The sequence below is a fragment of the Canis lupus genome, chromosome 2 (assembly GCF_011100685.1).
Source record: "Canis lupus familiaris isolate Mischka breed German Shepherd chromosome 2, alternate assembly UU_Cfam_GSD_1.0, whole genome shotgun sequence".
Classification (NCBI taxonomy): Eukaryota; Metazoa; Chordata; class Mammalia; order Carnivora; family Canidae; genus Canis; species Canis lupus.
Window position 1 is genome coordinate 74358810 of NC_049223.1, and position 11366 is coordinate 74370175.

Consider the following 11366-nt stretch of genomic DNA (forward strand, 5'->3'; position numbering starts at 1 on the left):
ATACATTTATTCTTTGCCTCCCCCACCTGAATATGAACTCCATGATGTTCCTTGATGTAGCCAAGCCACCACAACACTACCTCAATATTTGTTCAATGACTGAATGAAAAAAAGAATGATTATTATTCTGACAGGCAGAAATTGGAGGTGGGGGAGGGGTCAGAGAAGTCAAAGATATTTCAAATGAAGGAAACACCAGCAAAAATCTTACATGAAGGCAGAGAAGTACAGGGCACGTTCAGGTTAAGTCTAGCTAGGACATGAGGTAAATTTGCAGCTGCTGTGAGAGATAAGACTGGAAACATAGCTGGGTCATGATCTGAAAGACTCTGACTGCCAGATCAAGGAGTTGTATCTAATTCAGTAAACAACTAGAGAAAGTAGGATCCACTTAACAGTCCAGACAAGAAGTATCAGTTTTATTTTAGATTAAAATTACAGAATATTAACATATAACTAAATGATTGAGGGAAAAGATACAAGTTTCTTTGAACAACTGATACTACACCATACTTAGCAGATTCCATAATACTAACTACCCTTCATCTGTCAGCATACAACACAAATATTTCACTCATCTCTAAGCCATTTAGTTCATTTAGGTTGTCACATAAATCATTTCTTAAGGTCTTAATTCAAATGGAATTTTTTTTTAAGAGGTGGGGGAAAGAGGGAGAAGGAGAGAATCTTAGGCAGGCTCCACACCCAGCACAGAAACCAACACAGGGCTTGATTTCACCACCCTGAGATCATAACTTGAGCAGAAATCAAGAGCCAGACACTGAGCCGGCTGAGCCACCCAGGTACCCGTCAACTGGATTTTTAAAAGTACAAGACAAAAAGTCACTATACTATATGGGAAAAAGCTATCAACCATGACTCATTTAGTCATCTGCTGACTGTCCATTAGGCTATACAGTGAGCTCCTTGAAGACCAGAGACCTGCTCTCTTATTTCTTTTATCTCTCTAGCACTTACTTTTTTTTTTTAAGATCTTATTTATTTATTCATGAGAGACAGAGAGAGAGAGAGAGAGAGAGAGAAGCAGAGACACAGGTGAGGGAGATGCAGGCTTCCTGCAAGGAGCCCCATGTGGGACTGGATCCTGGATCCCAAGATCACGTCCTGAGCCAAAGGTATATGCTCAACCGCTGAGTCACCCAGTCGTCCCTCTCCAGCACTTACCGCATGGAATGTATTCAATTAACATATGCTTCTGCTAATATCCCTATACTGTGCTGGGTCATTTCTAGACAAAGATTGTGTCTTATATCCTCTAACTATAAAATGGGCACTTATTACAAGATTCAAGGGGAAAATTAATACTAAAAAATATTTTGGATTTTCAGAACGAATTTCTCCTAAAGAATATAAAGGAGGGATCCCTGGGTGGCGCAGCGGTTTAGCGCCTGCCTTTGGCCCAGGGCGCGATCCCGGAGATCCGGGATCGAATCCCACATCAGGCTCCCGGTGCATGGAGCCTGCTTCTCCCTCTGCCTGTGTCTCTGCCTCTCTCTCTCTCACTGTGTGCCTATCATAAATAAATAAAAAAAATTAAAAAAAAAAAAAAAAAAGAATATAAAGGAACAGCCCACCTTCAAATCAATATTTATTCAATATCTATTCTGAGCATTCTAGGTATTAGCAAATTTCCCAACAACAAAAAAGCTTCCTTTCTTCCAGCAAAGATCAAACATGGCAAATGCTCTTTTAGCACCATTAGGAAGATAAAATCAGATACAATCGGAGTTTCTTTGAAAAAAAATGAAATAAAGTATATTTCCTTTAAACCAACTCACAACTCAATACATTTACATACTAGACTGGGCTTCATTTTTCATTCACGTGTTTTGCTGTTATGAAGAACATTAAAATATTACAGTCTCATCAATAATTCATGCAAGTTTATGGAAAAGACTATGACAAAAAAAAAAAAGACTATGACATATAACAAAATAGCAATAGCAGCCATTTCCAAAGAAGGGGTAATGAGTAATTTTATGTGTACTTTTCTGTGTTTTCTAGGTTGTCTACAATAAATGCATGTGGCTTGTACAACTGGAGGAAAAAACACTTATAAAGAGCCCATTACATATAAAATGAATATACTAGGAAGCAGAAAAGAAACAACATTACTTTCCAAATTGGGAGCCATTATTTAAAAGAAAGCAGACAAAAATTAGATACTACTTATGCTAAGTGGTTAAAAAAAAAACAGTATATTTGTAACCAAAGGTCCTGTGGATAACGGCAAAACATAAATAAAGCTTGTGTTACTGATGGCTAGCAACAGTTTTTACAGAGTTTAGTGAAGAATCAACAAGCCCTCAATATTTTTAAGCTAAAACTCTGGATCTCTGTGTTAACTAAAATATACTGTAAATGAGAACATCAAGGAATATAAAACTGCACACTCTTCCTAAGTTATTTCTTAGAAAAATTTTCAAATCCATCTTGAATATTTGTATGTTCAAGGCCAAAATTTCATTTCTTAAGTCCAAATACCTTCTTTTTCTCCCAATCTGCCTATTAGTCTGCCCATTGTCATGGCTACCACTCTGCCAGCTTCCTTAGTAGAGTGACGGTTGACTTCAGTTTGTATTCAGTTTTTAATGACTTTCCCTCTAGTCACCTACCACTCTGTTGGTCTCCATCTCCAAAACAAAGGAAATGTTTGTTAGCAGAGGAAAACTAGCACAGAACTCACACATCCTTGAAAGTTCTTCATGACTTCAGCTTTCACCCAACTGGTTGCTTTTCTGTTCTCCAATGTTTGCTCAGATTCTTTCTTTCTTCTCTCATACATACAAATAAATAGCTATGTGGTGTGGTGGTAAAATCCAATACTTAAATTATCACAGACGATTGATATGTTTATAACCCTACTGTAATGAAAACGAAATCCTTTTCATAAGAATGAGTTATTGCACATATAAAGTTGTAATAATTTTGTCACAGAAAGAAAAAGGTGAGGGCGAAGAAATCTGTTATACTGCTTACTTAGAGCCACACTGTATTTAAGCCTAAGAAAAGCAACAACAACAAATAAGGGTGGGGGTATGCTGGCTGGCTCAGTCAGTGGAAAATGTTACTCTTGAACTCAGGGTTGTGGGTTTGAGCCCCACACTGGATGCAGAGATTATGTTAAAAAGCGAAACCTTTAAGGGTGCCTGGGTGGCTCAGTTGGTTAAATGTCTGAGTCTTCATTTCAGCTCAGGTCATAATCCTAGAGTTGTAAGATTGAGCCCAGCCTGCTTAAGAGTCTCTCTCTCATCTCCCTCTGTCCCTACCCCTCTCCTTTTCCCTCCCTCTTAAAAACAAACAAAAAACAAAAAACAAAACAAGCCTCTTTTGGAAAAAAAAAAAAAAAAGGCAAAACAAAAATCTATGAAACAAAATAAATGCATGAACTCAGGTCAATATCTAGCCCTGGTTCTAATATTGTTACTTCTTCAAAAACATAAACCATTAAAATGTAAGATACTCCTAGTCTATCTTCGGTATAACTTTCACATGGTCTTACTTACCTATGTTAAGTTGTTACTTTCATAAATTTAAACTAATACAGCCTCCTGGTTTTAAATAAAAGGGGAAAAAAAACAGAAACCAAACAAGGCTAATTGATATTCCTTATACCAATACTCAGTACTAAGCACTGAGGGACAAAAGCCAAGTCACAAAAAAAGACCACAGGATTAAAAGTTCAAGAGAATTCACCAACTGATGCCCTGAATTAAATTTAGATCCTTGTTCATTCATACTTGGAAGGTTTGTAATCATGATCTTGATGTTATTTTCCTTTAGAAACACTCTTTCCATTCTCCACAAGAGTCTCTAAAATGAGTAAACTCATCTTAACATACCCTACTTGATTGAAATCTTAATTAATGCTTAATCACACTTCCCATCCTGTCTAACACATTTCCCTTTTATGGACTCACTAATTCTCTAACCAGGAGACACCTGACACTGAGGATCCATAGCACTAATGAAACAGGAAGTGGGAAAGTCTTGCTCATCATCTTTTACTGGCTTCTTGACATCTCTGTAAGCATCCTTTCAAACTAAACATAATTTTCAGGAACAGGCAGGTCCTCCCCACAGACTCTTTCCTATCATTATTCACACTGTATTAGGCTTCTCATTGGTTCAGCCCCCTACCTCAGCAGCATCTTGTCTCTTCCCCATTTGGGGTCCATTCTTTATATAACTTTATAGTTAATCAAAATCATGACCTTGGCCTTTGCAAAGAGTAGCACTGTTAGGTCTTGAGGAATAGGTGAGACATGTGAAAAGAATAGAGTTCCCATTAACTTCACAGTTTACATTCATTTTTATCTCCTGAATTTTCCCCTCTGGAAACCTCAAAGGAATGGCAAACCCATTAGATCCAAGGTAACACTGTCTTAATGTTGAATTCATTTTTGTTCAATTATAAGAACAAAGTCCTCAGCATCACTCCCTATTTGTGTTAAAAAAGGAGACTGAAGACTGCCCCTGATACAAAATATACAGAACTCACTTTATACTGGCAAGAGTTGAGGGTTTGCCCAGCTGTGTGGTACAACTGCACCCTCCCAAATGCCACTGAGAAACCGTTGAAGAGACAGCAATCCAAAAAAAATCATAGGGAGTGTCAACAGAACAAACGAGGCTGGGAAAATTTTAAGTATGAGCAAAAAGCTAAGTTAGGTTTTAGAAGTCTCATCTCCAACTTTTAAATAACTTGTCTCCTTGGCACTATAAATCTGAATCATTCCTGGCTCCTTTGCTCGCTCTTTCTCTCTTTTCTTTTCTTTTCTAAGATTTTATTTATTCATGAGAGACACAGAGCAAGGCAGAGACATAAACAGCTCCCTGCAGGGAGCCTGATGTGGGACTTGATCTCAGGACCTCAGGATCACAACCTGAGCCAAAGGCAGATGCTCAACCACTGAGCCACCCCGGTACTCCTCCTTCTTTCAAAAGTATCAATCTATCTATTATTTCTTGAATAATGAGTTTACAAATAATGTCAAAACTAACATTCTTGGCTATTTCCTGATCCACCTAGTCCACCCACTTTTTTAAGGTCAAGTCCAAATCTACTTCCATCTTTCCCCTATCTCTTAACTTAATATGAATTATACTTGATTCCTTAAGCATGCACCATTTTGTGCTGTTTTCTTTCCAATAAAATTTATAAAACTAAAGATGGGGAATGTTTAATAATTTCTTATATCTTCCATAGTACCTAATTCTGCATTAAAGCACTTAATTCATTCCAATAAATGCTATAAGTCACATATAATCAGATAGTGGTGATCTTAATGATGGTCTAGTCCAAATCCTTCTTTTACACACCTTGCTTTTATGAATTATGCCTGACAATCAGAACTCCACCATCTACTTTTTTAAAACAATGGTTCTTAAACCTTGTGTCAAGAATCCCCGGGGGGGGGGGGGGGGGGGGGGGGGGGGGGGGGGGGGGAGACTCACATAGAATTTTTCATGTAATTTCAAGGATTTACAGAATCCTTTGAATCCCATTAATGAAGCCCACATTTAAGCACACTTTCACTAAAAAAATAAATAAATAAATAAATCACAAAAAAAAAAAGACTATTGTCATCAACAACAAAAATCAGTCTATTGCTAATGCTTTTCATAGTATGGTATGGCTAGATCACATTTCCCAGCATTCCTTGCACTTAGATGGAGGCACGTGATCAAGTTCTCCCCAGCAGAATAAGAAAGGAAACGACAAGCAGGACTTCTGGGCTAGGGCCCTTAAGAGACACGCGCCATCTACATATTCTCCACCTCCCACTGGCTATAACCAGGACTTCCCAGCCACCAGCTTTGACAGCTTCATGGAGTTCAATGCTCTGGGGGTTGATGGCAAAACAAGCTGTTAATAGCTTTGGTCCCTAAATGAGTCTAAGGAAGAACACCACCCCACCATCTAAAACATTCTCCCTCGACTGCTAAGTAAGAAAGGAAATAAACTTCCATCTTGTTTGAATTATTGTTTGGGGTGAATTATTTATTAAAGCAGCTCAGACTACCCTAATTAATACATACAGATTAGCAGTTAATCCCTTCAGCAACCCTATAAAAGTGTTGTTATTATTATTATTATTATCCTGATATTAGAGGTCAGGAAATTGAGGCACTGAGAACTTAAGAAACTTGCCTGACACACTACCAGAAGTGAGATTCAAGACAAGCAGTCTGGCTCCAGGGTCTGTGCACCCTGGAAATCCTGCCAAATATCCCAAAAGAAATAGTTATTCTTGTGTGTTATGCCACCCTGCACCAGATTAATTTTTTACAACCACACCCCAATCCCAGCAGTTTAGTGACCACTGCCAAAATTGATTGTCCCAGTTCAAAATTGTGCACCAAGCACCAATAAATTTAAATTCCAGCCCATACGGGGCACCTTGGTGGCTCAGTCAGGTGAGCATCCCATCTCTTGGTTTTTGGCTGAGGTGGTGATCTCAGGGTCATGGGATTAAGCCCCATGTCTGAGCTCTGCACTCAGCAGGCAGCCTGTTTCTCTCTCCTTCTGCCCCTGCTTATGCAGGCATACATGCACACACGTGCTCTCTCTAATAAATCAATCTTTTTTTTTTTTTTTTTTTTTTTTTTTTTTAATTTTTTTTTTTATTTATTTATGATAGTCACAGAGAGAGAGAGAGAGAGAGGCAGAGACACAGGCAGAGGGAGAAGCAGGCTCCATGCACCGGGAGCCCGACGTGGGATTCGATCCCGGGTCTCCAGGATCGCGCCCTGGGCCGAAGGCAGGCGCCAAACCGCTGCGCCACCCAGGGATCCCTAATAAATCAATCTTTAAATAAATAAATTCCAGTCCATAAAACTAAACTCGACAAAGGGGCCCGTTCTATGTTGAGATCAGAAATACCATCATCACATCATACCAAAGCTCCTAGTGGGCCTGGGGAGGCAGCAGTGCCAACAAGAGTTGAGCTTATGCAAGCCAAAGAAGGAAACAAAAATCCAGTCTCTTTCTAATTTCTCTCATTATGTGGTACAATAATTAATATTTTTACTTAATACAGAAATCTTGGTTCCCAAATTCTGAACACGGCCAAGAAGAAATACTGGTGGAATATATGGCAGGTATATGAAAAGACTAGAAGTACTACAAACTGGAGGGAGGAAAAGTAGGTAGATAAAACCACATGAGGTTTTAGAAGCAAAGGATCAAGGTTTGAGACTCAGACTACAAGGATCTAAGTAAGTAGTTCCCAATTCCAAAGCATATCAGACACATATATAAACAGCAACATGCTAAGAAGAAAGGAAACAATCTCATTTCAAACATTGGGTATCCTCTTATTTTCCAGGCACTTAGAACAATATACAACTTTACCTTCAAGGAATTTACTGTTTATTTAGAAGGGAGGAAGTGCACATAAATATGCACATACAAAATGACAGACACTTAGCATCTATTTCCTGTGAATCAGAAACTGTTTTAAGCTTGTTACATGCTCCATATATCAACTAATTTATTCCTAGGAGCTTGGTCCATTAATATCCTAACTGTATGGATCCCTGGGTGGCGCAGCAGTTTGGCGCCTGCCTTTGGCCCAGGGCACAATCCTGGAGACCCGGGATCGAATCCCACGTCGGGCTCCCGGTGCATGGAGCCTGCTTCTCCCTCTGCCTATGTCTCTGCCTCTCTCTCTCTCTCTCTCTGTGGGACTATCATAAATAAAAATAAAAAAATTAAAAAAAAATCCTAACTGTACAGATGAGACACCAAAAGGTTTAAGTAGTGTGTCCTGGGACACACAACTAGTAAGTGGACAAACTAGACTAGAAATTTTAATTACATTTCATTTATAAGGGACCTTATACCCTTGCTAAAGGATCCGAACTTCACCCTATCAGTTAGTAGTTCCCAACTAGAGCTGGTATATCAAAATATATACACACCTGCCAGGCCCCTCTTGATGGGGGAAGAAGACATTCCCACTGTTGAAGATGACTGCCTTTTAAGTTTCTTTTATTACTGGGAGAATATCCTACCCTCTGGGTGTTGGGGTAAACCAGAAGCACAAATGGAGAACTGCTCTTATCCAGGTGATGGGGAACCACTGGCCTCAGGGGCAAAGAACTCCACAAACAACACTCATCAGGAAAGCAATGTAGCTGTGAGTCCAATCAGGAAGGTCCCATCCTATTTTTCTTAAATTTAAAGCTACCTAAACAGGGAAGCTCAACATCCTTTTCACTCATATGCTTTACGTGTAGATCATAGTTTTTGGCTACAAACTCGATACCTCTTGGCAGAATAATTAACAGTTAACATACCATGCTGGACAACCATAGCCTCTGCCCCCTTACTGCTTTCAAAATAACTATATTTACCAGGATGTCTTCCCCCATTTGCATTTCCCATATACAGGTTTCGAGAAGAAATCAAGAATACTCTTGAACAACAACAACAAAAAGAGTTTTTACCACAATTTACCTGGCCTTTGAAACAACTATCCTGGTTTATATCAGTAATCAATGTCTTACCCATGCAGAATCACAGGGCAGCCGTAAACATTTTGCCTCTTATTTCACAAATGAAGAAAATAAGTCTCAGAAAGGGAAAACAACTTGCCCAGTGAGTACAGAACTGTGACTTGAACCCTACGTCTCTGCCACCAAGCCCTGTTGAAAAAGGCTAACAATTAGTGGTAAGCAGAATACTTGTAGGTGGATCACAACGTTTCTTATTTTAATAGTTATAATATTTATATTTTATATATTTATAAATATTATAAAATATTTATAATATTTTAATAGTTATGCATAGAAGAAATTTAATCACTAATCAGTTTAAGATATCACTGCAAGATATATTTAGTAAATAATATATATCCAACACAAAATGGAAAACTGGGCAGCAGTATGAAATCACTCAAGTCTGAGAAACAATGCACCATGTCCCTCTCCTAATTGAAGGGTTAAATTAATAGAAAACAAAGCATTAAGCACTTGGTCTCTTCCCTTCTCATTCATACACTCATTTCTTTTTCTTATCTTGTTGTATTGGCTAGGACCTCCAGTACAAGGCTGAAAAGAAACGATTACTGATAGTATCCCTATCTGGTTCTAAATTTAATGCTACTTCTAAAGTTTCACCATTAGTATCATGGGGTGTTTTTTTTAGAATTTAGTTGATACAGTGCTTTAGAGTTTATGGAAATCCCTTCTTGGGGCACCTAGGTGGCTCAGTGGTTGAGGGTCTGCCTTTGGCTTAAGTCATGATCCCATGGTCCTGGGATTGAGTCCCACACCAGGCTCCTCATAGGCAGCCTGCTTCTCCCTCTGCCTATCTGTCTCTGCCTCTCTGTGTTTCTCATGAATATAAAAAAATAAAATCTTTTTTTAAAAAAATTCCTTCCTATTCCTAGCTCAGTAAAATTCTTTGAACACTGACCTGTGACCCACCCCTTTGCCTTCCACCCGTCACACTTGCTCTCATTTCAGGTTCCTTCCTACATCCTCTGCACTTCACAGCACTGTATCTGCCAACCAAACAAACAGAATTTTCTAAGACATTCTGGGGGTTCAATACCTGTCTGCTTTTCCAGTTCCCCATACCAAAATGTTTCTAACACCTAAAAACGGAAGGAAAATCTTTTTTTTTTTTTTTTTTTTTTTTTAAGAAAATCCAGAACACTGGTCTGATCAGGTCTCCTCTCCCATCTCTCAAAACACACCCTTCAGTATCTTCCCTTCTTTAAAATAAAAACTCGGGGCGAGCGGAGGGGGGGGGCGGGGGGGAGAAAAACAAAAAAACTGCTCTTGATTCCTATTAACTTTCCAATTCGGAGCCCGGCTCTGAATAAGCCTGCGAAAGCGACTGTGATCTCAAGGATTTTGAAGTTTTGCGGGAGGCAGGAGCCAGATGTTCATAACTTCTCTCTCCTTTGCTAAAATGAAAAAAAAAATATATATATATATGAAAGAAAACAGAAAACCGATAGGGGCAATATCTGCAAGCAAATAAGGTAGTTCCAGGATACAAAAACTGAAGGGACCAGAGGGGAAAATCAACATTTTAAAGCCCCAGCAAGTCATGAACTCTTTCCTTCATCAATTTTTCTTTCAAAACAAAAAAGGGCACACACACCATCTCTCCCCGAGGCAGCAACACCGAGGGGAGCAGCCAAAAGGTTGCATCATACAATCCACTCTGAGTCTGAGCAACAAGAGACCCAGACGGTGGTAAAATACCTAAGACAGGAAAACCCAAGTTGGGAATCTCGGTCTTTTCCGGAAGCCCTGGAATGTCTGCTCTTTATTAAAAAAAAAAAAAAAAAAAAAGATTGCATCGAAAATTAAAGTTAGAGTTTCACGCCGGCGCGAAGGGAAATGCTCTTCCAGAAAGCGTTCCCAGAACTTGGGTTCGCCGTCTGGCGGCGGGAGCGGGGCGGGGCGGGGCGGGGGTCGGGGTGACCGGCCACCCCCGCCCGGGCCCGGGGCAGCCGCGCGTCCCACCCAGGCGCGGGACGACGGTCGGGCGTGCGCCGGAGCCCGCGCGGCCGCAGACGGAGGCAGAGGCGGAGGCGGTGGCGGTGGCTCGGCGCGCGGGCTTCGCGGGGTCCCGGGGCGGCCCGGGCTCCTCGGAGCGGCCTGGGCGGCGGGAAGGCGCGGGTGGGCCGGAGACAATGGGCCGGGGGCGCGGGAGCAGCGTCCAGGGCCGGGCGGGCGCCGCGCGGGGGCGCAGCGGGGCGCGTCCGGGGAGCGTCCGGGGAGCGTCCGGGGAGCGTCCCGGACGCCGCCCCCCACCCCCCGGCGGGCAGCGCGGACGGCGGGGGCTCGGCGCGGCGGGCCGGCGGGGAGCGCTCACCTTGACGAAGAGCTCGATGACGGGCTCTTTGTCCTCCTCCTTCAGTCCGTTCAGCGGCATCGACAGCGCCATGGCCGGCTCGGCGGCGCTCCCTGGACGGCGACGGCGGCGGCGGCGCTCCTGCTCCGGCTGCTCGGGCTGACGGCTCCCGCCGCGCTGCGCTGCGCTACGCCTCCCTGGACAGTCCCGGCGTCGAGCTCGCCCCGGCTCCGCCGCCCAGCACCGCCCCACGCCCCGCGCGCGACTCCGAGGCCGCCCCAGCCCGAGCCGCTTCAAGCCGCGGGGCGGGGCCTCGGGGGCGGGGCCTCGGGGGCGGGGCCTCGTCCGGGGGCGGGGCCAAGGCCCGGCGTCTCGGGACCTCGGAGGAAACGCGGCGTCCGGAGCCCGGGGGCGTGGCCTCGGACGCGGGTGGGCGGGGCTCCGGGCCACGCCTCCCGAGGGGCGGGGGGGAATTCCCCCGGGGCCGGAGCCTGACACCGCCTCCCGCCGCGGCGCGGGCGCGTCC

At 42.7% G+C, this 11366-nt stretch overlaps 1 protein-coding gene across 1 annotated transcript in view; it reads right to left on the reverse strand.

The window, feature by feature from the left end:
* Positions 1-11102, reverse strand: part of CLIC4 (chloride intracellular channel 4) — a 70543-nt gene extending 59441 nt beyond the window's left edge. The window contains exon 1 of the mRNA XM_038531560.1: positions 10862-11102. Coding sequence (XP_038387488.1) covers positions 10862-10933 — 72 coding nt within the window. The 5' untranslated portion in view covers positions 10934-11102. The remainder of the gene's footprint in view (positions 1-10861) is intronic.
* Between the last annotated feature and the right edge of the window lie 264 nt (positions 11103-11366).